At 45.1% G+C, this 24,564-nt stretch overlaps 1 protein-coding gene across 5 annotated transcripts; it reads right to left on the bottom strand.

Moving 5' to 3' along the window:
- Nucleotides 1–8: 8 nt before the first annotated feature.
- Nucleotides 9–24,564, bottom strand: TRMO (tRNA methyltransferase O). 5 transcript variants are annotated; one of them, XM_060199121.1, is made up of 6 exons: nt 24,045–24,564; nt 21,099–21,273; nt 17,459–17,616; nt 8,386–9,054; nt 5,382–5,423; nt 5,130–5,249 (listed from the first exon to the last, which is right to left on the bottom strand). In XM_060199121.1, exons 1-5 carry the CDS (start codon nt 24,118–24,120, stop codon nt 5,404–5,406), a joined length of 1,098 nt encoding a protein of 365 aa, XP_060055104.1. In that variant the 5' UTR covers nt 24,121–24,564; the 3' UTR covers nt 5,130–5,249; nt 5,382–5,403. The 5 variants fall into 5 exon arrangements, with proteins under 5 accessions (XP_016044804.1, XP_060055103.1, XP_060055106.1 ...); XM_016189318.2 differs by lacking the exon at nt 5,382–5,423 and having other exon boundaries at nt 9–5,249; nt 24,045–24,524; XM_060199120.1 differs by lacking the exons at nt 5,382–5,423; nt 24,045–24,564 and adding an exon at nt 23,847–24,024 and having other exon boundaries at nt 9–5,249.

The raw sequence follows: 24,564 nt of genomic DNA, 5'->3' as shown, positions 1-24,564 counted from the left end.
TAAAAAAGTGATGTATACAAAGCAAGTCTTTATTTTACACCACTGATAGGTTCTTAGAAACTATGGCTTATAGTGGCATTAGGTCTAATGTTCAAAATCTGGCCAGAATTTTTTTTTCTCATCGGCATTATAACTAAACAGCATGGAAATGAATTGATGCTACTCAGTGTCAAAAACTGCATGAAGAATTAGTGAAGAATATGAGTAGGATTCTCAAGTTATCTATAAGGCAGGTGTTGGTAACATTTTATTACATCCAGTTCTACCATTTTTGTCAGCACAGCAAAAGCACTGTGATTATTAACACTGCCTCTGATTTGGTTTGTGTGGTATGAACTTGTAAGTGGCCCCTTCTAAGGAAAAACAAAGCATGTATCATTGAGTCTTTGCCCTAATGGGCATTTGAAAGCCTTTTCTTCTGCTTGCTATTCAGTCACATAAATTGGCCAGAACTGTGAGTCCTGACTGCATGTGCTGGAGCCTGGGAAGGTTCTCTCCAGGGGCAGAAAGTAAACTGGAGACAACTGAGAGTCACTCGGTAACTTAACTAGGTTGAGAGTCTTGTTTTTAATGACAACAGGAAAAATAAAACAAACTTGATTATATATTTGCCTCCAGGGTTATTGCTGGGGCTCGGTGCCTGCACTATCAGACCACTGCTCCTGTAGGCTATTTTTTCCCATTTTGTTCCCCTTGTTATTGTTGTTGTTGCTGAGGGAAAGACAGAGAGGGGGAAAGAAAAATAGACACCTGCAGACCTGCTTCACCATTGGTGAAGCGACCCCCCTGCAGGTTGGAAGCCAGGGGCTTGAACCGGGATCCTTACACCTGTCTTTGCTCTTTGTGCCATGTGCACTTAACCCACTGCTCAACCCCCTGGCCCCTGATTATATATTTCTTTGAAGCTGTTTTTGTTTTGTGGGGTGGAGGTAGGTGTGAGAATGATCTTAAGGTCACACGGCAGCTCAGTGCACATAAACAGCAGCACTAGAGGAGTCTGAGGCCAAACTCTGTCCTCTCCTATCTCCCCCTGATCCCAGCAGAGGAGGCGGCAGTGGGTATTTCTGCTTCTGCCCTTAGCTCGCCCTGTTGCTCACTGAACAACTGAATTCCCTGAATGTCACTATGCTAAGTGGCCTGTGTGTCAGCAAATGGAGAGGCTGATCCTCTAAGGAGCCAGCATGGGGTTCTGGCACCTACAGTCACACTGGGGCAGGTGGTGGGATCCAACTGGGGAGTTGAAGTCCTCAGTGTGTGACTGACCAGCTGTGTGAATTTGAGCACAGGGTTGGGGGAGGGGAGAGGTAGATAGCACAGTGGTTATGCGGAGACTCTCATGCCTGAGGTTCAATCCGCCCACCCTCATACACCAAAGCTGATAAAAAAAAATTGAGCACATAATTTAACCTCTGATCACTATATGGAAAGCACATAGCTGAGTGCTAAAGACACAATAAAAGTTCAGTGACCAAGGCAGGACTCTTTACTATGGACTCCTCATTTACTTCCTTCAGAACTGTGCCAGAAAAACAAAACTACCAGGAGGGTGGGGGAGACAGTATAAGGGCTATGAAAAAAATTTTATTTGGGGGAGGGGGGCTAGGGAGATAGCATAATGGTTATGCAAAATGGCTTTCATACCTGAGGCACAGAAAGTCTCAGGTTCAATCCTCAGTAATACCAGAGTTGAACGGTGCTCTGGTAAAACAAAATAAAAAGACTTTTACTCCTGAGGCTCTGAAGTTCCAAATTCAGTCCTCCATACTATCACAACTCAGAGCTGAGCAGTGCTCTGGTAAATTTTTAGAAAGAGGAGGAGAAACTGAGGAAAGTGAGGGAGGGAGGCAGGGAGGGAAAGTACCAAGAGCTGGGAAATAGCTCAACTGGTAGAGCACACACTTCACCATGTGTGAGGGCCTGGGGTTTGAGTCCCCAGCCACCACACAGAAGCACCACACAAAGGGGGAATGCCACTGACAGTGGGGTGGTGCTGGTGTCTCCCCGTTTTTCACCTTCTACACGGAGGAAAAAAAGGGGTGGGAAGGGGGAACTATCAACAAGAGGTTGATCAATGCTCTCACCTCCATTTCCTTCTCTCCGAGGAAAAGGCCACAAGCATAAACAATGTGAACGCATCGTGTACACACATGCCCGGGTTTGGCTAATGTGTCCGTCTACATGGTTGCACACAGACTCCATATGCTCGAGTAATCCATCTCATCCCTTAAACCAAGCTACAATTTTAAAAAGTAGTAAGCTGCACTCCTCTACGTAACCTCATTCACATATCACTGACACACACGGGCATTCTTGTCAAAGGGGTTCTCGCAGAAAGGAGAGTTGGAGCAGGTGGGTCAAAAACCGAAATCACTTGGACAACTTGAACAGGTTTTGAATCAAATGAGTGAGAAGAATTGGCTATCAAGGGCTCCCCCTACAGGCACCAAAAAGCAAAGGTTAATTTTTTTTGTTATATTTATTTATTTATTTATTTATTCCCTTTTGTTGTCCTTGTTGTTTTATTGTTGTAGTTATTATTGATGTCGTCATTGTTGGATAGGACAGAAAGAAATGGAGAGAGGAGGGGAAGACAGAGGAGGGGAGAGAAAGATAGACACCTGCTGACCTGCTTCACTACCTGTGAAGCGACTTCCCTGCAGGTGGGGAGCCGGGGGGCTTGAACCTGGATCCTTACGCCGGTCCCTGCGCTTTGTGCTACATGCACTTAACCCGTTGTGCTACCGCCCGACTCCCTTCTGTCATTTCTTATGTATAGTATGAAGCTGTTGTCTTTACTTGCAATTCTCTGATTATAGATGTCTTTGAACAATTAAAAAATAATAATAACAATGATAAACAAGGGCAACAAAATGGGAAAAAAATGGCCTCCAAGAGCAATGGATATGTGGTACAGGCACCAAGCCCCAGTGATAACCCTGGAGGCAAAAATTAAAAAAAAGCACATCAAAACTAAAGGCAAGGGCAGACTGTACCCATACCAACTCCCTAGTTGTAATACTATACTCTACTTATGTAAGACATTACCACTAAAGCTAGGTAAAAGACGGGGTCTCCACACAATTTCTATAACCCCCTGTGATTCAACAATTAGCTCACAAAAAGCTTTTAGCAAGGGAAGGAACCCAAGAGGTTCTCAGTTGCCCTCAAGACAACCCTGCTTGTTTCAAGGGTGTAGTGTCATCAGTCACAAATAGCTATGCAAGTACCTACAAGCAGCAGGGCTCATTAAAAAACCATGATCAATCAGCCCTTAAGATTTACACCTGCAATTAGGAAAGCCCGTGTCTTGTTGACAGGTGTCATAAATCTTCAGTTATCTGGAATCTCATCATTACAATCACCTATAGGCAATACTTTCTTACAGCTGCCTCCTACATGATTCTCCACAGGAGCCATGTGCGGACTTAATGGCTATATTTAACTCTGAGCAATACAATGGTTTACGCATGTCTTACTTCCTCCGCTATGACCTGCAACAAGAGCTGCATCTTGGAGACCTAGGAGGCGGTGCTGTTGCTAGTGCTGGACCTAAGAGCTTGAGGTTCTAGATTCAATCACTGGCGTCCGTCACGTGTACCAGATGTGATGCTCTGGTTCTCTTTCCAACTAACAAATCTAAAAGAAAGAAAGAAGAGGGGAGGGAGGGAGGAAAAAAGGGAGAAAGAAAAGGAACTGCGTCTCATACATTTCATCACCAAAACCAAATCTACTGCAGTGCGTGCTCAGTAAATAATCAGAGGAAGAGGGAGCCGGGTGGTTGCGCAGCGGGTTAAGTGCAGGTGGCGCAAAGCACAAGGACCATCGTAAGGATCCCGGTTCAAGCCCCTGGCTCTCCACGTGCAGGGAAGCCGCTTCACAGGTGGTGAAGCAGGTCTGCAGGTGTCTGTCTTTCTCTCCCCCTCTCTGTCTTCCCCTCCTCTCTCCATTTCTCTCTGTCCTATCCAACAACGACGACATCAATAACAACAACAATAAAACAACAATAAAACAAGGGCAACAAAAGGAAATAAATATTAAAATAATAATAATAATAGTAAGAAATAAACCCGTGTAAAAAAATAAAGAAATAAAGCCATAACTGGCACTTTCTTGTGCTTGACGGTCACCTACCTTCCCTCTCTCCTTCCTTCCTTTCTCCCTAGCCAGGGAATGAATTTAAAGCCTCATGCTTGCTTAATAATACTTCACAGCCTCCCTGACCCAATTTTCTATTCTTTGCAAGACAAAAGAGACAAAGAGATAGAGAAGAGACTGCATTCGTGGAATTCCCTTGGTGCCAACCATGTTGCTACCATGTGGTTTTGGGGCTCAAACTCACAGGAAGGCATGCACTCTACTGAGTGTGCTATCTCCTGTCTCTCTTGAAGGGCGACTTTTTATTTTTTTTTAATTCTGACATGAAAGTATCCAAAGAAATCTCAGAGTTCATTTTGGAATCAGCATTAACTATGTGTACATCTATACGTGTGTGTGTGTGTGTGTCAAAGTCTCTGAGACAGAGGTTTAATCTCTATAGATCTTGATGGCCACTTGTTTTTGATTTTGTTAGTTTCCTAAAATTTAGTGACTCAGTTTGATTTAGAATAAAATGCAGACGTCATGTATTCCCAAACAGGAAAAGCAATAAGAACTGTTAGACGTGCCCCCTTAACTTGAAAGTCCTCCCTAGAAAGGATATCTGCCCGATTTTATCAAGACCCAAGAAGAATCAGTTTCTTTCAGGAATTACTGAGACAGCAGCACCTTTGGCTCCCTCAGCATAAACAGGTCAAAAGCATTTGGCAATGTCTCAATTTAGTCTCTCCCAGTGAAGTTTACTAAAATCTTTGTTTTTCCAAATAGACATTTTGAACAACCCAGATTAATCAGAGCAGTGGGCTCGCCAAGTTGCACATAATGCACCCACCCAGGACATGTGATAGGCACAACCCAAGTCAACCAGGTTCTTAAAGAGATGATCGATGTTCCTTATGATCCCAGAGACACCAAGGACTCTGTGGGGTCAGTCATCTGAACAGGCTCGGGTGCTGGCTTGATCCTTAGAACCTCTGCAAAGTCGTCACCAAACCAGCAAGTGACATGTGCCATGTCTACACTGAAGTAGTAAAGGCGGTCCTGGCAGAGTTTCCGGCGATACACAGACCGAGGGTCGGCGGACAGCACAGCCTCAATGGCACGCCTGGCTTCCTTGGCTGATTGAAAATATCTAAATGAGGCCTGACTGGCATCTGCAAGGAGAAGAACAGAGCTTAGCACTCAGAGTCATGCAGGTCAAGTTTCCTTACACTGGACTTCAGTGTGGAGTTTGGTCGGTTTCCTGAATGGGGTTGGGGATCTATTGAGCCAGTACAGAAACTCACCTTGAAGGCGAGTTTCTTGTCATCAGATTAACCTGATAACATCTGCTGAACAAAACAAAACAAAACAAAAATCACAGTGTTTTCCCTTCGTCTAATAACATTCTCCAATTTGCAATATAGATTCTAATGCAACCTTGACTTGTAGTTCTCTATCATTTTTCTTTTTTTTTTTTACATACATTGTTCATTTATTTACTGAATAGAGACAGAAATTAGGAGGGAAGGGGTCAGGTAAAGAGCGACAGAAAAGAGGGAGTCGGGCAGTAGTGCAACGGGTTAAGTGCACGTGGTGTAAAGCTCAGTGTAAAGATCTAGGTTCGAGCCCCCGGCTCCCCACCTGCAGGGGAGTCGTTTCACAAGCAGTGAAGCAGGTCTGCAGGCGTCTCTCTTTCTCTCTCCCTCTCCGTCTTCCCCTCCTCTCTCGATTTTCTCTCTGTCCTATTCAACGACGACGACAGCAATAATAACTGCAACAGTTAAAAAAAAAAAAAAAGAGGGACAGAGAAGAGAGACACCTGCAGCCCTGCATCACTGCTCATGTAACAGCCATCCCCCTGTAAATGGGGGGATGAGGGGCTTGAACCAAGGTCCTCACACAATGTGGCGTGTGTGCTCAACAAGGTGCACTACCACCCAGCCCCTCCCTATCATGTTAGTCTCGGAATGGAGAATGTATGTGGGTTCAGTGTTCTCAGAAAGCCATGCACGCACACAAAAGAGGGCTGGACCCCCACGTGCCAGTCATGGACAGTGACGAGGACCTGAGAGAACCAGAGCCACAGACCCATAACTCCTCCCCACTCCCCAAATCAGAGCCCTTCTAGCTCTCACCTGCCCATAGCACTTGGCCAAGACTTCTATTCCAGCCCTAGCCTCTCCCAAATCTGTGTCATTCTGAACTCTGAGTTTTCCTACATATGTTTGTTTCTATACTGGCTCTCATTTTTGAAAATCATTCCATTAAAAAATATTTATGGGCGGAGGGTAAATAGCATAATGGCTATGCAAAGAGACTCTCCTGCCTGAGGCTCCAGAGTCCCAGCTTCAAACCCCCCGCCACCACCGTAAGCCAGAGCTGAGCAGTGCTCTGGTTAAAATATATATATATATATATATATATATATATATATATATATATATATATATATGATTTTCTAATTTGATGGGATAGAAAGAAAGTGAGAGGGAAGGGAGTGATACAGAGGGAGAGACACCTGGCCTGCAGACTTGTTTCACCTCTCATGAAGCTCCCCGACCCCCAACACACACACACACACACACACACACACACACTCACTCACGCACACACCACAGATGGACCAGGGGCTTGAATCTGGCTCCTTGCACACAGTAATATATTCACTCATCCAAGTGTGCCACCACCCAGCCCCCATCAGCCCCTCTTTTACAGTTCTACTTTGCAATGTCCATTTTTAGCCCCTTTCCCTTATAAATGAGGCATACTGTATGCAACACCTCAGATACCAGCTCTGTAATCTGAAAAAACATGGAACTTTCCAAAGTAGAAAGCTTTCAACGATAACTACAAGATGAGGGACAAGTGTCAGCACAAAGTGTCTTTTTGGCAGCCAGCACTGCCCTATTCCACCGCAGAGTCCTTTTACAACCAACCATCCTCCTCCCATCAACTGTACACTATGATGGAACCACTTTCATAATTAAAACTTGTGAAGTAAACGGGGCCGGGTGGTAGCACAGCAGAGTAAGCCCACATAGTGCAAATTGCAAGGACCTGCGTAAGGATCCTAGTTCAAGTCCCTGGCGCCCCACCTACAGGAAAGTCGCTTCACAAGCAGTGAAGCAAGTCTGCCAGTGTCTATTTTTTTTAAAAAAGTATTTATTTATTTGTTGTCCTTGTTGTTTTATTGTTGTAGTTATTACTGTTGTTATTGTTGGATAGGACAGAGAGAAATGGAGAGAGGAGGGGAAGACAGAGAGAGGGAGAGAAAGACAGACACCTGCAGACCTGCTTCACCGCCTGTGAAATGACTCCCCTGCAGGTGGGGAGCCGGGGGCTCAAACCGGGATCCTTAAGCTGGTCCTTGCGCTTTGCACCATGTGTGCTTAACCCGCTGAGCTACCGCCCGACTCCTGCAAGTGTCTATCTTCTTCTCATCCTCTCGGTCTTCCTCTCCTCTCTCAGTTTCTCTCTGTCCTATCCAACAACAACAGCAATGACAACAATAACAACAACAACCAGGGCAGCAACAAGCGTAACAAAATGGGAAAAATGGCCTCCAGGAGTGTGGTTGGTAGTGCAGGCACCGAGCCCAGTGATGACCCTGGAGGCAAACAAATAAATGAAACTTGTTAAGAGACCAGTGTAAAAAAAAAAAAAAAAATCAAACTATTCATTTAAAAATAAAATCTTATGAAAGAACACAACTCACAGCCCTCAAATAACAGGTAACACCTGACATCTTGCAATCTGGCTGCTTTTTAACGGTAACTACTGAGCCCACCCTTAGACCTATGTCAAACAGGCTCTGTGTAAGGGGCAGGTGGCATTTCTTCAACAGGGAGGTGCACAGTGCACGTCTTTAGTTCTGGGCCTGGGTGGGGATGACTCCTGGGAAAGAGTCTCTTTCCCTCTTGCTCCAGGGCTCTTAGAGAGCTCTGTGCCAGAGGCTGAGCCATCAGCCACTTGGTAAGGCAAAAGAAGAGACCTTTCTCTAGTCGGATGCTCTAAGGAAAAACCCTAGTCTATGTAGATACAGAGCAAGCACCCTTTAGCTTCTGAAATCAGCCTGGAAGCTCCCAAACTAAAGTAGCAGGCAGGCCCGAGGCGCTCAGCCACGGACCACCTCGTGAGACAGCAGCTATTCACAGCAAACGCTACTGACTCAGTGCCCGGGACTCACTGCGCACAAACACTATTTCGTATTCCCACATTCCTTCACAACCAAACATGCTGATAAACACTCCATATAACTACCCCCAGAGTTGCCAAGGTTGGCTAACTCTCTTCAGAAATGTGAAGTACCTGGTTTGCCTTGAGGACTGAGCTGCCCAAGGTCCATCTCTGCGTGAGGAGTGAATCGGACTTGTAAGGAGGCCACAGGAGCTTCTGTCACCCACCTGGGAACCACACTGCACTGGGCTGCGTCAGCCATGCTAGGAAGGCAGTGAGGCCCCTCCAGCTGCATCTCCACACTGTTTTCTGGTGGGCTGTTAGCTTCTTTCCCACTCCTTAGCCTTCTAGCTGTACCTTTCTCTGAAATGCCCTTCCCCAGGTGGTCTGGGTTGATTTTCTCTTCTGCTGCACTTGAGCTTTGATCATTTCTTGGTTCTGAACTCAAGTCGGCTGCCATTTCCCTGCACTTTGGTGAGTTTCGCCGGACTTTCGCTGTGTTGTCGTGCTTCTTGTTGTTTTCCCCTGAAGGTCTGTCTTCAAGGCAGTTCAGCTTCTTCTCCTCGGTGTTAGCGTGTGGCTGTGGCTCATTCCCCCTGGAGAGCTGTGGCAGGTCACAGCTCTCAGTCTTGCCATCAGGCTGAGAGTCGGCTTTTGGACTGCGCTCGTTGTTCTGTGAACTAAAGTCTCCTAGAGGGTCAGTCAAATTTTGTGGCGAGTCGTAATCAGCTATGTAGGGCTTTATGTCTAGAATGGGAGTGCCATGAATCATGTCAATTCCAGAAAGGTACACAGCTCCACCTATGATGTGAAAAACACCCTCTTAGAAATAATAACAGTGGAGAACCATGCAAGGAATCCAAGAAACAATACTGTCTACTGTGCCTCACCACATTCACCCTGACACCCCGGGCTCTCTCTAGCTGGTCACGACATGCACTTTTCTTTCTACCTGGAACCATCCTCCTTCTGCTTTGTCAAGCTACTATTTGCCCTGCAAAGTCATAATACCATACTATTTTTCACGAAGACTTTCTGGATTTTCTTTTCTTTTAATTACCTTTATTTACTGGACAGAGACAGTCAGAAATAGAGAGGGAAGGGGAAGACAGAGATGAAGAGAGACACCTGCAGCACTGCTTCACCACTGGCAAAGCTTTCCCCCTGCAGGTGGGGACAGGGGGCTCGAACCTGGGTCCTTGCACATTTTAACAGGTGCACTCAACCAGGTGCACTACCACCTGGCCCCCGCCTTTCTGGCTGTTCCAGATATAAATCTTTTTTCTTTTTTTTTTTAATATTTATTTATTTTCTCTTTTGTTGCCCTTGTTTTTTGTTGTAGTTATTATTGTTATTATTGATGTGTTGATGTCGTCATTGTTGCATAGGACAGAGAGAAATGGAGAGAGGAGGGGAAGACAGAGAGGGGGAGAGAAAGACAGACACCTGCAGACCTGCTTCACCACCTGCAGGTGGGGAGTCAGGGGCTCAAGCCGGGATCCTTAAGCCAGTCCTTGCGCTTCGCGCCACATGCACTTAACCCGCATAAATCTTTTTTCTAATGAGTTCCACAGAGGGGCCAGTGTACAGACTTTTACTAGAGCCCTTTTTACTTAGCTAGGCAATGACCTGCTTAGTCTTTCCCTAGAGAGCCAGTGAGCCCTTGAATACTGAGTGCATCTGACTCAGCTTTGCAGCACTGGGGCTTCCAACTCTCTTGCAAACATGTTAGTGTCCTCAATGCATCTCTCTGGAACCCATGAGGGCGCACACTATGTAAGTAGTCTCTAAGATGACTCCTTGATGCCCACTTCCTGGTGTGTGCACTCTTGTATAATCTTCTCTTGAGTGTGACTTGATAGCGCTCTAGTAACTGCATTACTTAAGATTTCTGTGCTTGCTGGAAGACTGACTCGAGCAGCCGCACACGGAAAGCCAGGAGACAAGCAGCCGCACACGGAAGCCGCACACGGAAAGCCAGGAGACAAGCAGCCGCACACGGAAGCCGCACACGGAAAGCCAGGAGACTGAGAACTGTGGGTGAGCGTCAGGCCCTGCAGAGTCTCTAGGAGCCGAGGGCGGCTGGCAAGTGCCAAACAGTTAAAAGCTGGGGCCCTCAGTCCCACATATACAAGGAAGTCAGTTCCCCCAACAGCAGTGTAACTGTGCCAGTTTTTTCACAGTCAAGTCTCCAGATAAGAACTTGTCTGAGCTGATGTCTCAATTGCAGCCTGGGGAAACCCTGGTGACTATGTTGTGCCCACACTACTGGTCCACAGAAGCACAGTGTTTATACAGATAATGCACGTGTGTTGTTTTCTTAGATGTGGACCACAGAACAGAGACTGACAGAGGGAAATGACAAAGGGGCACAAATTGTGAGAGGGTCCAATAGACGGTGGTGGAGAAATTTCATGACTTTGGTGGTAAGCACATAATGACAACTTAGCTTTTGAAAAGCTGTAAAAAAGGACTCCTGAAACATACATATAAATGCCAACCAATATTACCTCCATAAAAACAGGTTAAAAATTGGCCCATGAGGTGACACAGCGGATAAAGCACTAGACTCCCAAGCACGAGGTCCCTGAGGTCGAGGCCAGGCACATGTGCCAGAGTGATGTTCTGAGGCTCTCTCTCTTTCTCTCTCTCTCCCTCTCTCTTTTTCTCTCCCTTCCTCACACCCACTCCATTAAAGAATTAAATAACTCTTTAAAAAAAAAAAAATGGGGCCAGGTGGTAGCGCACCTGGTTGAGCGCACACGCTACAATGTGCAGAGGACGCAGGTTCAAGCCCCTAGTCCCCACCTGCAGGGGGAAAGCTTCACAAGGAGTGAAGCAGGGCTGCAGGTGTCTCTCTGTCTCTCACCCTCTCTATCCCTCCCTTCTCTCTCAATTTATGACTGTCTCTAGCCAATAAATAAATAAAGATAATAAAATATATTTTTTTTAAAAACTAGCTACCTGGGTGGGGGAGACAGCATAATGGTTATGCAAATAAGACTCTCATGCTTGTGGCTTCGAGGACCCAGGTTTAATCCCCCATGCCACCTATAAGCCAAAGCTGTACAGTACCCCGGTAAAAAAACAAACAAACAAACAAAACTAGCGACCTTTAAAGATCTATCTATCTACCTATCTATCTATCAATCTATCTATCTATCTGTGTATTTATGAGAAAGAGAGGAAGAGAGAACCAGAGCATCACTCTGGCAAATGCGATGCAGGACTTCATGTTTGAGGTCCAATACTTCATCCACTACACCACCTCCCTGGCTGCAAAAAATATATTAAAAAAATACATAAGTAACAGAGTTAAAGGGACTAGGCAGTGGCACACCAGGAAGAGTATACACATAACCATGTCTGAGAACCTAGGCTTAAGCCTTCAGACCCCACCTGCAGGACAGAAGTTTCACAAGCCATGGAGCTATGCTGTGGGTGTGTCTTTCTCTTTGTGTCTCTGTACTCTATCTCACACTCTCTCTCTAAAGTAATAAAATAGAGGGAGTCAGGCAGTAGTGCAGCGGGTTAAGTGCACGTGGCACGAGGCACAAGGACCGGTCTAAGGATCCCAGTTTGAGCCCCCGGCTCCCCACCTGCAGGGGAGTCGCTTCACAAGTGGTGAAGCAGGTCTGCAGGTGTCTGTCTTTCTCACTCCCTCTCTGTCTTCCCTGCCTCTCTTCATTTCTCTCTGTGCTATCTAACAACGACAATATTAATAACAACAATAATAACTACAACAATAAAAAAATAATAAAATTTTTCGAATAATAATGAGTTGCCAGGAAACAGTGATGGAGTCACGCAGGCACTGAGCAGCAGCAGTAAGCACTGGTAAAACACAAACAAAATCCTGCGAATGAAGAGAACCCGGTTACAAAACAGACCAGGAGAGGGCGCCAAGCGTGCGCCTAAACGTGCACGAGACCCTGAGTTTCAGTCCCAGCTCCACATGGAAGCAGCATGGGTAACGGGCAGTTGGCGGAGTGGCACTGTGTTATCTGTTCTCTCATTTCTTAAAACAAACAAGCAAACAAATAATGCAGGGACCCAGTGGCGAAGCATCCAGCAGCACGCACGTGTCATCTATGTGAGGGTACAGGCTAGAAGCGCCTGAAGCCCCTGGCCCCCACCTGCAGGGGAGCTTTATAAGCAACTGATCAGTGCTGCAGGTGTCTCTGTCTCCCACCCTCTCCCTACTCTTTCCCCTTTCCTTCTCTGTCTCTATCAGAAAAGAAAGAAAAGTGGCCCAGGAAATGGCACAGTGGACAAGACTCTCAAGCATGAGGTCCTAAATTCAATCCCTGACAGCACACGTACCAGAGTCATGTCCGGTTCTTTCTTTCTCTCCTCCTATCTTCCTCATTAATAAATAAATACAATCTTTTAAAAAATTATCTTCAAAAAAAAAAAAAAAAGGGGAGTCAGGCGTTAGCGCAGTGGGTTAAGCGCACATGGTGCAAAGCACAAGGACTGGTGTAAGGATCCTGGTTCGAGCCCCCAGCTCCCCACCTGTAAGGGAGTCGCTTTACAAGCAGTGAGGCAGGTCTGCAGGTGTCTATCCTTCTTTCCTCCTCTCTGTCTTCCCCTCCTCTCTCCATTTCTCTCTGTCCTATCCAACAACAACAGCAGCTATAACAACAATAATAATAACAACCACAACAATGGCAACAAAAGGGAAAAATGGCCTCCAGGAGCAGTGAATTCACAGTGCTGGCACTGAACACCTATGATAACCCTGGAGGCAAAAAAAAAAAAAAAAGTTAATGCCTCCCTGCCCATTATCATACCCTATCAAGGTACAAATATCTTAACAGAACCTAAGTCATCATTATACAATATTAAGGACATTCTAAAATATTGGTGCACAGTCTACTAACTTGATCCTCAGGAAATCAACCAAGTTACAATAAAAACTGCATCTGCTCATATTCAATGCTGTCTCCATGTGCAGAAATGTGACTAGTGAAGGGCTCTAATTTCTCTCTCACTAGTTACCTCGAGTGCCTGCACCGCTCCACCATTCCTGGCAGTCATTCCCTCCCCCCAACAATGTTCTGCCCTTTTCATAATCTTTTTATAGCAGGTGAGAGACAGAGAAGGAATGTTACCTGTAATAGCTTTGCACTTGTGAAGCTCCCCCTGCAGCAGGTAGGGGCTGGGGGCTTGAACCTGGGTGTTAGCATATGGTAGCCTACGCTCAGCTGAGTGAGACCCCACTTAGCCCCAGGGCTCTAATCTCTAAGACAGGTTTGCTTTGAGTGAGTCTGGAATTTAGGAAAGATGATTTGGACTTCCCAAGCAATAGATTACATCCAATAATTTAGTCTACAGAAAGGGAAAAAAAAAAAAAAAAAAAAAAAGCACTGCACCATAGTAAGAAGGAGATTGGAGTTCTCCAGTCACCTGGCCAGATGCTACTTAGACAAATCCTGTAGCATCAAAGAGCCTTAGTGTCCTTACCCATAACAGGAATCTCTAGGGGTGGGTGGTGGCACATGTGATAAAGCACACATATTTCTTCGCACATGGACATGGGTTCTAGCCCTTGATCCCTCCCTGCAGGCGGTGAGGTGGTGGGAGGGAATTCTTGAGAGACAAAACCATGCTTCAGGTATCTCTGTTTCTCTCTCCCACTATCTCCAACAACAAAAAAAGGAATTCTACCCTATCAAAGTCCTGTGATTGTAAAGCACTACACAAATGCTAACAGTTACCACAAAACACATTTATGTCTTAGTGTTACTATGTTTGCCTTTTGCCCTTCTGATTCTTCCCCATTAGAATGGTTAAGCTCTGGGGTAAGGCGGTGGTGCACCTGGTTGAGTGTACATGTTACAATGTGCAAGGATCCAGGTTCAAGCACCCAGTCCTCACCTGAAGGGGGAAAGCAGGGCTACAGGTGTCTGTCTGTCTCTCTCCCTCTCTATCCCCCCACTCCTCTAGATTTCTGGCTGCTTCTATCCAATAAATAAATAAAGATAATAAAAATAAATAAATAGAAGTGTAAGTTCTTCTACGAGGAAGGAATTTTTAACTGATTTGTTTGCCACTATATCCCCAGCACCTAGAACAATGCCTGGCACACAATCAGTGCTCAGAGAATATGTGTGGGTTGTACAAATGAGCATAAAATGTTCCAACACTGCTTCCCAAGTTACAGAGCCGCACAAATTGATAAAGCCCCAGTTGGATCAGCTACAGGTCTTTTTTCTGGAAAAACCTACCCAAAGTCTAGTTGATTCCAAACCAGCAGTGGGATTCAAGTTCCGGGAAAGGACAAGTAAAATAAGTTCTCCCATGTACTAAGCACTCAAGAGCCTAAAAAGTGCTCTGAAAGTTTTGTCTCATAAAATCTTCCAAGAAGGGAGTCGGGCTGTAGCACAGCAGGTTAAGCGCAGGTGGCACAAAGCACAAGGACCCGCATAAGGATCCCGGTTCGAACCCCGGCTCCCCACCTGCAGGGGAGTCGCTTCACAGGCGGTGAAGCAGGTCTGCAGGTGTCTATCTTTCTCTCCTCCTCTCTGTCTTCCCCTCCTCTCTCCATTTCTCTCTGTCCTATCCAACAATGACAACAACAATAATAACTACAACAATAAAACAACAAGGGCAACAAAGGGAATAAATAAAATAAAATAAATCTTCCAAGAAGAGCTGGGAGCAGCGTAATGGTTATGTAAATGACTTTCTCACCTGAGGCTCTGTGGTGTCAGGTTCAATCCTGAGTACCACCATCAGCCAAAGGTGACAACACACTCTCATGTGTGTGTCCCTCTTTCCATATTTCTCTTTCTTCCTCTCTCTCTCTCTCTCAACCAGAGCTCTGGCTTATGGTGGTGTGGGGGATTGAATCTGGGACTTTGAAGCCTCAGGTATATGGGTCTGTTTGCATAACCATTATGCTATCTACCTCCCCCCCTTTTTTTTTTACCAGAGCACTGATCATCTCCAGCTTATGGTGGTATGGGGAATAGAACTTGGGGCCTCAGAGCCTCAGGCATGAGTGTCTTTGAATAACCATTATGTTGTCTACCCCCACCATCTCAATATCTCTCACATTAAAATAAATATATTATTATTTAAAAGCATTTTTTAAATTATCTTTATTTATTGGATAGAAACAGCCAGAAATCAAGAGGGTAGGAGGAGAGAGACAGAGAGACACCTGCAGCCCTGCTTCACCACTCGCAAAGTTTTCCCCCTGCAGGTGGGGGCCAGGGACTCAAACCTGGGTCCTTTCGCACTCTAACATGTTGCTCAACCCGGTGCGCCACCACCCAGCCCCTAAAATAAATATATTATTAAAAAGTAAATCCTCAAGTGGTCCGGGGGTGGTGCAGCAGATAAAGCATTAGACTCTCAAGCATGAGGTCCTGAATTCAATCCCTGGCAGCACATGTACCAGAGTGATATCTAGTTCTTTCTCTTTCTCCTATCTTTCTCGTAAATAAATAAAAAGTCCTAAAAATAAATAAATAAATAAATGGGCTAGGCAGTAGTGCACTTGCAAAGACCACCACAAGGATCCCAGTTTGAGCCCCCGGCTCCCCACCTACAGGGGGGTTGCTTTACAAGCGATGAAGCAGGTCTGCAGGTGTCTGTCTTTATCTCCCCCTCTGTCTTCCCCTCCTCTCTACATTTCTCTCTGTCCTATCCAACAATAACAGCAACAGTAACAATGGGGAAAAAAAGATGGCTGCCAGGAGCAGTGGATTTATAGTGCAGACACCGAGCCCCAGCAATAACTCTAGATACAAAAATAAACAAACAGGGAGCCAGGCGGTAGCACAGTGGGTTAAGCACAGGTGGCGCAAAGCACAAGGACCAGTATAAGGATCCTGGTTCCAGCCCCTGGATCCCCACCTGCAGGGGAGTCGCTTCACAGGCGGTGAAGCAAGTCCGCAGGTGTCTATCTTTCTCTCCCCCGTCTCCATTTCTCTCTGTCCTATCCAACAACAACATCAATAACAACAACAATAACTACAACAAAAAAGGGTAACAAAAGGAATAAATAAATATTTTAAAAAAATAATAAACCCTCAAAAAAAAAAAAGTCCCATAGAATCCCAGAGAGGGTATATCCTACCTCTTTTGTAAACAACAAACCTGGAACCTGGAATAATCTCCTGACTCCCAACCTACCCGCCTCTCTTAACAAATGTGCCTCGTAGGTCAGAGACAGCCAAGAATGTGGCACTTCCCAAAATATCTGCCTTAGTAACTACCATACATATGAACCTGTAATAAAATCAAGGTAGCATTTTATTTTTTATCTTTACTTATTTACTGGGTAGAGACAGCCAGACATTGAGAGGGAAAGGGCTGATAGGGAGGGAGGGAGAGAGAAAGACACCTGCAGCACTGTTGACACCCTGCAGGTGGGAATCGAGGGCTTGAATCTGGGCCCCTGCGCTCAATCAGATGTGCCACCACCCAGCCCCTCAATGTCACCTTCCACTGTCTGACAGCTGTCCAGTCCCAAACCCTCTGCCTCACTCTGCAGCTGATGGCTGGCTAGTCACATCACACGTTCATTTCTCAATGCCAGTGGGGTAAAATGACACAACGCCATTCTGTGCTTACCACCTACACACATACAACCAGCTACTGTGTGTTACGTTTTAAAGTACCCAACTGTTTTTGAATCATTGTCCATGATTGCATCTGAAATCAGAGAACATTTAGTTATTAATGACAATTAAGTCTCAAGTTACTTTTAAATAATTTCTTGTCTTTTGATTTATGCAGTAACATAAGCAAATCAAGCATTCTAAGCAAGTGTATTTCAACCTGTTTCAATGTTAACATTCTTTTAATTGGTCATCAATTTCTTTGCCTCATGTAAATGCTCATATACTGCTCCAGATCACTTTTTCATTCAGAGAGAGGGAAAGACACCACAGCACTGGAGCTTCCTCTGGTGCTATGACACCTCTCATATGGTGCCAGGGCTCAAACTTGGGCACAATGCATGGCAAAGTACGCTTCCTACCTTGTGAGCTCTCACTAGCTCTAATATTCTTGTAACTGCCTCATTTCTTCAATGTCTGGTGGTTCTCAGGGATAAAGATCACTGGTACTCATGAGTACTTGTCAGTGGTTAGTGTCACAATGATTTTATGAATTCTTTTGAGAGAGGTAAAAAAGAAAGGAAGGAGGAAAAGGGAAGGGAAGTAAATAAAGGTAAAATAAAATGTATTACCTTCCACCTTTTCCAGCTTGGCTAGGGTCAATCCTATCGCACTGGGACGATGAGGGCTCCTTGTAGCAAAAACTCCAACCTTCGCGCCATTCAGCCTGGGGGGCTGCACTTTTGCCTTGCAACTCAAATGACCATTTTTGTGGAAAACAAACAAAACCCTAGTGAAAATAAGCCAGACCACAGAATAAGGGGAAAAGCACACATTATATCATCATCACAATTTGAGAAGGAAAAAAAAATTTCATAAGTTTTAATAGAAAAAAAATGTTATGGTATTAAAATGTCACCAGAGGGGAGGGGGAACATACTATCATTCCCACTTCTACAGAAAGACAGATATTTCCTTTGCCCCTAACATAATGAAGAGCACAAAGTAGGAATGCAAGAAGCATGGCCAAGTGCATGAGCACACAGTATTTACTAAGGGCCTGCTGTGCGCCAGAGACTTTTATACTCACTCAGTGTAGCCCTCTAACAAGCCTAGGAAGTGTCATTTAGCCTTCAGTTTGTGGTTCTTGTATGTAGGACGGGAAATCAACCCAGGGGCCTCACACATATGTTTTACCTCTGAGCCAGCTCCCTGGTGGAGTTTTTCTTTTTGCCTCAGTGCTGGCACTAAGGCTTTACTGTTCCTGGAGGCCATTCCTTCCCTTTTATGGGACAGACAGAGAGAAGCTGGGGGTGAGGGGGCAGAGAGGAGAGAAAGACAGACACCTACAGACCTGCTTTGCCACTTAGGAAGTGTCCCCCTGCAGGTGGGGAGCCGGGGGCTCGAACCGGGACCCTTGCATGGGTCTTTGGGCTCAGTTCTATGTGTACGTACCCAGGTGCACCTCCTCCCAGCCCAATAGCGATTTCCGTTTTTAGAGTGACAGAGACAATAAGGCGCTGCTCCATCATCCGTGAGGTGATCCTCATGGCCCTGACGGCTTCACAGGATTGAACCGAGAGTCTCACATGTGTGAGTCAGGTGCTGCACTACAAGGCATCGCCTTAGTCCTCACCTTCATTCTTAGGATTCGAAGCTGAGGAGCAGAGATGTTAGATAATCTGACTACCTCTTCAAAAACAAGGCACAGCTTAGGGCTGGGCGGTGGCGCACCTGGCTCAGTGCACAAGTTACCATGTGCACTTACCCAGGTTCAAGCCCCTGGTCATCTGTAGCGGGGGGAACCTTCATAAGTGAAGAATCAGGGCTGCAGGTCTCTCTCTCCCTCTCTTTCTTCCCCTCCCCTCTCGATCTCTCTTTGTCTCCAAATAAGTGGAGTGGAGTGGAGTGGAGTGGAGTGGAGTGGAGTGGAGTGGAGTGGAGTGGAATAGACAGGACATAAGAGCAGCCAAGGAGATAACATAATGAAAATGCAAAAGACTCTCATGCCTGAGACTCTGAGGTCTTAGGTTCAATCCCTAGCACCACCAAAAGCCAGAGCTGAGCAGCAGTGGTCTGATAAAACAAAACAAAACAAAACAAAAAAAGTAAAAAGCCAAGACAAATAAGAACAAACTTGAATTCAACAATTTTTTATATTTAATTAAAATGGGCAGCTTTTAAAAATAGATTGTTTATTTATTGGATAAATACAGAGAGAAATTGTGAGGAGGAGAGGGGGGAATAAGGAGACAGACACCTGCAATACTGCTTCACCCTTAGAAACCTTTCCCCCTATGGGTGGGGACCCTGGTCCTTTTACACTGTATTATGTGCACTCAACCAGGTGTCCCATCACCCAGCCCCTGAATTCAGTAAATTTATATAATACAAAATGTTATTCCAGGAGAAAATTTTGCTACGTGTATATTGGGCAATAGATTATATCTGTGGTATATTAAGTATTCCTATAAACCATAAAGTACAGGACAATTAATTCAATGTAGGAAACTAAGTGAAGACGGTGAACTGAATATTCAAACAGAATTATAGACAGGTAACAAGCATATAAAAAGAAGTAAGAATTTAGAAATTAAATTGGAAAACAATATACTACTTGCCCTCCTAAACAAAAGTGTAAAAAAAAAAAATTGGCAGAGGGGCCAGGCGGTGCACCTGATTAATCGCACAGATTACAATGCACAAGGACCCAGGTTCAAGCCCCTGGCCCCCACCTGCAGGGAGAAAGCTTTACAAATGGTGAAGCAGGGCTGCAGGTGTCTCTCTGTCTCTTTCCCTCTCTCTATCTCCTACTCCCTTCTCAATTTCTCTGACTCTAGCCAATCATAAATGCATACGATTTTTTTAGAAAACTGAAAACGTATCAATAGCAAGGGTGTAGAGGAAAAGCCAATTTCATATTTCATAAACATTCAAAAATACATTCACCTTCTAACAAGCATAAATATACATACATATATATCTCCACATCTGATATCCTCTTCATGAAAATATACAAGTGGGGAGTCAGGCAGTAGTGCAGCGGGTTAAGCGCAGGTGGTGCAAAGCACAAGGACCCGACTTTAAGGATCCCGGTCAAGCCCCCGGCTCCCCACCTGCAGGGAATTCGCTTCACAAGCAGTGAAGCAGGTCTGCAGGTGTCTATCTTTCTCTCCCCTTCTCTGTCTTCCCCTCCTCTCTTTCTCATTAATAAATAAATAAATAAATAAAAACTTTTTTAGAAAAGAAAATTACATCAATTCAAACTGCTTGTGTTGGGGTGAGGAAAAATGGACAGAAAAGAGAACCCAGCAGGACAGTGACATTAGCTTAGTGAGGCCCTAAAGGGGCAACACTTGACTTTCCACATGTTCTCTTCTATGAAAGGTAGACTTAATTTTTCTTAGGTTTACAACAGGGGTGAAACAGCAGACATTTTGTGGACTGCAGGTCAACCCGTCTCTTTTATCACTATTCAGTTAATCGTGTTGTTGTAGCCTACAGGCAGCCACAGACAACACATCAACAAAAGAGAGGGGCCAAGTGGTGACACAACTAGCAGAGTATATGTGTCACAATGTGCAAGAAAACAGATTCAAACCCCTGGTCTTCACCTGCAGAGGAAAAGCTTCAGAAGTGTTGAAGCAGAAGTGTTGAAAGTGTCTCTCTTTCCCTCTCCCTGTTTATCTCCTCCCCCTTCAATTATTGTCTGTCAAAGTAAATCAAATAGGGCAGGGGTAGACAGCATAATAGTTATGCAAAAGACTCTCATGCCTGAGGCTCCAAAGTCCCAAGTTCAATCTTCTGTACCACCATAAACCAGAGCTTAGCAGTATTCTGGTAATAAGTAAATAAATAAATAAAATTAAATAAAAAATATTAAAAATAAATAAACCAAATGGCATATCTGTGTTAGCACAAAGTTATTTATAAAACCAGGCAACAGACAGATGTGGTGGGTATACTAGCTTGGTGATCTCTAGCCTAGAAGATCAAGTAATGATCCCTAGGCAGGACAGAGAAGGTCTACAGCTCAGAGGCTGTTCATTACAGTTAGAATCTCTGCAAATGGGACATCTGTCCATGGATCCTGAACTTCCCTGATGGTATTCAAGTCATGTCAACAGTCACCCGTCGTAATGTAGTAAAAGAATTTCAAACAATAGAAAGGGTGGTCTGGATGGCAAACTCTAAGATCATCTAACAAGAATTACTTTTCTCAGAGGCAAATTCTAGCACAAAGTACCACTTCCAATTATAAAAACAACTTACCAAATGTGAGAAAACTGTTCTAAGCCCATCAAGGAATGTTCAGGATTATTAAAGATGCTCTTTCTAATTCTCAAACAAGCCCGTGAATGGCTACAAATGGATGGTTGCCTTGGAGTGCCATTCTTGGTCAAGAAACAGGATTCCAAGTAGCCAATTGGTTCAGTTAAAAGATTTCCTACAGAAGAAAATTAGATAAGAAGACATTAAATAAGAAGTCAAAGATGTAGGAAAAGCATGTCGGGAAGGGTGTGGCGCACCTGGTTGAGTACACGTATTACAATGTGCAAGGACCTGGGTTCGAGCCCCAGGTCCCCATCTTCAGGGGGAAAGCTTTGTGAGTGGTGAAGCAGGGCTGCAGGTGTCCCTCTGTCTCTCTCCCTCTCTGTCACTCCCTTCCCTGTCAATTTCTGGCTGTCTCTATCCCATAAATAAATAAATAAATAAATAAATAAATAAATAAATAAAATTAAATAAACTAAAAAAAGAAAAAGCATATCCTCTTTAAAGCACTGACTTGTTTTACAATCTATTAGACGGGGAGTGGGGTGGTAGCGCAGCAGGTTCAGCACACATGGCGCAAAGCGCAAGGACCGGCTTAAGGATCCCAGTTCCAGTCCCCAGCTCCCCACCTGCAGGGGAGTCGCTTCACAGGTGGTGAAGCAGGTCTGCAGGTGTCTATCTTTCTCTCCCCCTCTCTGTCTTCCCCTCCTCTCTCCATTTCTCTGTCCTATCCAACAACAATGACATCAATAACAACAATAGTAATTACAACAATCCAACAACAAGGGCAACAAAAGGAAATAAATAAATAAATATTTTTAAAAATCTATTCGAGTTACTTAACTATGAGTCGTAACATTCAAATACATACAAATAATCTCATCATGGCACATACACTATTCTACCCCTTCAGGTGATATGGCGGAAAGAGTATGGGTAAAAGACTGAAAGGGCATTTTTAGACCTACTATGACCACAATTCAAATTCTATGCTACTATTTAACAAGTTTATTTGGTCAGGGTTGGGGAACCTTTTTCTGTCACAGGTCATCTGGATATTTATAACACCAGTCACAGGGCCATACAAAAGTATCAACTTAAAATAAGCATTTTTTAAGGAGTGGGACAGTAGCACAGTGGGTTAAGCTCAGGTGGCACAAAGCCCAAGGACCATCATAAGGATCCCGGTTCGAGCCCCCAGCTCCCCACCTGCAGGGGGTTCGCTTCACAAGCAGTGAAGCAGGTCTTCAGGTGTCTATCTTGCTCTCCCCTTCTGTCTTCCCCTCCTCTCTCCATTTCTCTCTGTCCTATCCAACAACGACGACATCAGTAACAACAATAACTACAACAAGGGTAACAAAAGGGAATAAATAAATAAATATTAAAAAATCATTTTTTGAATTTCAAGCCCTGCCTGTGGTTGCTTTGTCTGGGCCAGACCAAAAAGATTTTGTGGACACATACGGCCCACAAGCTAGATATATGTTCCTCCCTTTGGAGGGAATTTTAAATGAAGGGAATAATGTGCACAAAGTTAAATGAGGTGGTCTGGGAGGTGACGCAGTGATAAGGCTTTGGACTCTCAAGCATGAGGTCCCAAGTTCGATTCCCGGCAGCACATGTGTCAGAGTGATGTCTGGTTCTTTCTCTCTCCTCCTATCTTTCTCATAAATAAAAATTAAAAAAAAAAAAGTTAAATGAGAAACATAATAACATATGCTGAAAACTGACATATGACTACAAAGCAGAAAATAAAGAGACAGTGGTGGCACACAAGTACAGATGCTCGAAACTGAACGTAGAAGAACATTTGAAACACACTAGTTAAGCGTTACACAATACACCCAGGCTACTAAATAAAATGCAGGGTAGAAGGCAGGTTAGTCTCAGTTCACTAGTTTCCCTTCAATGTAAGCTTCATGTAGACAGGAAAATTTTTTGTACTATTTGCTACTTTCTTTTTTAAAGATTTTGTTTATTAACATGAGAGACAGAGAATGAGAAAGACCCAGAACATCACTCAGGCACATGCGATGCTGCAGAAGGAATGGTGCAACATCCATCCACTGCGCCACCTCCCAGAACACTGCTGTTATTTTCACTATCTAGTCTACTTCCTGCAAGGGGGGTAGGTGCTCAAACTTTTCATTTTACATGGGGGAAAATAATTGTGTGAAGCTAAAATGATTAAAATAAGAAGTAAAAAATGTGCATTGAATAATCCACCCATGAAACTCTGCTTATATACTGATACTCTATGTATATAAATACGTAAAAATATCATCCATATATGGAAAACTACACTGCAGGATATGATGCACATCTAAATTGTTACAATGCAGTGTTACTTCAAAAGTAAAATAACTGTGGTCCGGGAGGTGGCGCAGCGATAAAGCTTTGGACTCTCAAGCATGAGGTCCTGAGTTCGATCCCCGGCAGCACATGTGCCAGAGTGATGTCTCGTTCTCTCTCTCCTCCTATCTTTTTCATAAATAAATACCTTTTTTTAAAAAAAAAAAAAGTAAAATAACTAATATACTTGATTCTACATAAAGGGGTGAAAGCAAAAATAACTTCATAAGCACCTTTCCAGGATCAGTTTAAAAATATTCCCTGTCCTTCCCAACTTTCCATTTACCTCACCTCACAGAACACCTTTCCTGACATGTACTAGCTCCTAACTACACACCCCACTGTGCCCGCAGCAGAGGCTCCCCATGAGCAGGGCAGTCACTCCGAGAACAATACCAGCGATGATGTCATCCCGCTCGACTCGGGCACATCACGTGGTCTCCACAACACGTGACCCAATGCCGCCGCAAGAGGTAGGTGAGTGACGTACATCAACTGAAACGCTCTCGTTTTCCCGTGGCAGCCGCAGCGAAGTCGGCTATCTTGCGCTAAAGTCACTTCTGAGAGCCGAGTCGCCAACCCCTTAGCATTTACCTGTCTCCAGGGCGGGCTTCACACACCCGCACGGGGTCGCTGTGGGCCGACATCCAGGCTCTTTCAAGTCGCGCATGGCAACTAGTCAGCGAGGTGCCCACGCAACTCCCCCCCCCAACCACTTCCGCTTCCGGCCTCCCCGCCTGCCGCCTGCGCAGAAGCCGTGTGGCGACCGGGGAGCTTTGGGGAAGCGCGAGATGTGCGCGCGCGCGGGAGGAGGGGCCGCCTGGGGCGCGCTGGCCGCCTGCCGCGCGCTGGGTGCGGAGCGGAGGCGCTGCGCTGCCTTTGCGTTTGTTCTCCGCCTCGGGTTTGTGGTTGTCTCCCGCCGACGGTCTGCAACTCCTCCGACTTCCCGCGCGTCCCCGGGCAGACACATCGATGATTTCTGTGACGCAGAGGTGTCACTCTCGAAATAGTGGCCATAAGCAGCCTAGCTGCCCAAGCGCACCCTGATTCTTAAAGAGGAAGGATATGCGCCTGCAGTTACCCGACAGCCCAGTGTCCAGGGGTTGGGCAATGT

The sequence above is a fragment of the Erinaceus europaeus genome, chromosome 10 (assembly GCF_950295315.1).
Source record: "Erinaceus europaeus chromosome 10, mEriEur2.1, whole genome shotgun sequence".
NCBI lineage: Eukaryota > Metazoa > Chordata > Mammalia > Eulipotyphla > Erinaceidae > Erinaceus > Erinaceus europaeus.
The sequence above is the reverse complement of the archived record's forward strand: the minus strand, read 5'-3'. Positions and strand labels throughout refer to the sequence as shown.

What these genes read in the sequence shown, in the direction of transcription:
- TRMO (XM_016189318.2), bottom strand. Translation starts at nt 24,120, where the DNA reads ATGCGCGACTTGAAAGAGCCTGGATGTCGGCCCACAGCGACCCCGTGC. An exon ending in CAAGCTGGAAAAGGTGGAAG is followed by an intron (nt 9,055 to 17,458) that starts GTAATACATTTT and finishes TTCACATCATAG; the next exon opens with GTGGAGCTGTGTACCTTTCT. An exon ending in CAGTCCTCAAGGCAAACCAG is followed by an intron (nt 5,250 to 8,385) that starts GTACTTCACATT and finishes TTCTCCTTGCAG; the next exon opens with ATGCCAGTCAGGCCTCATTT.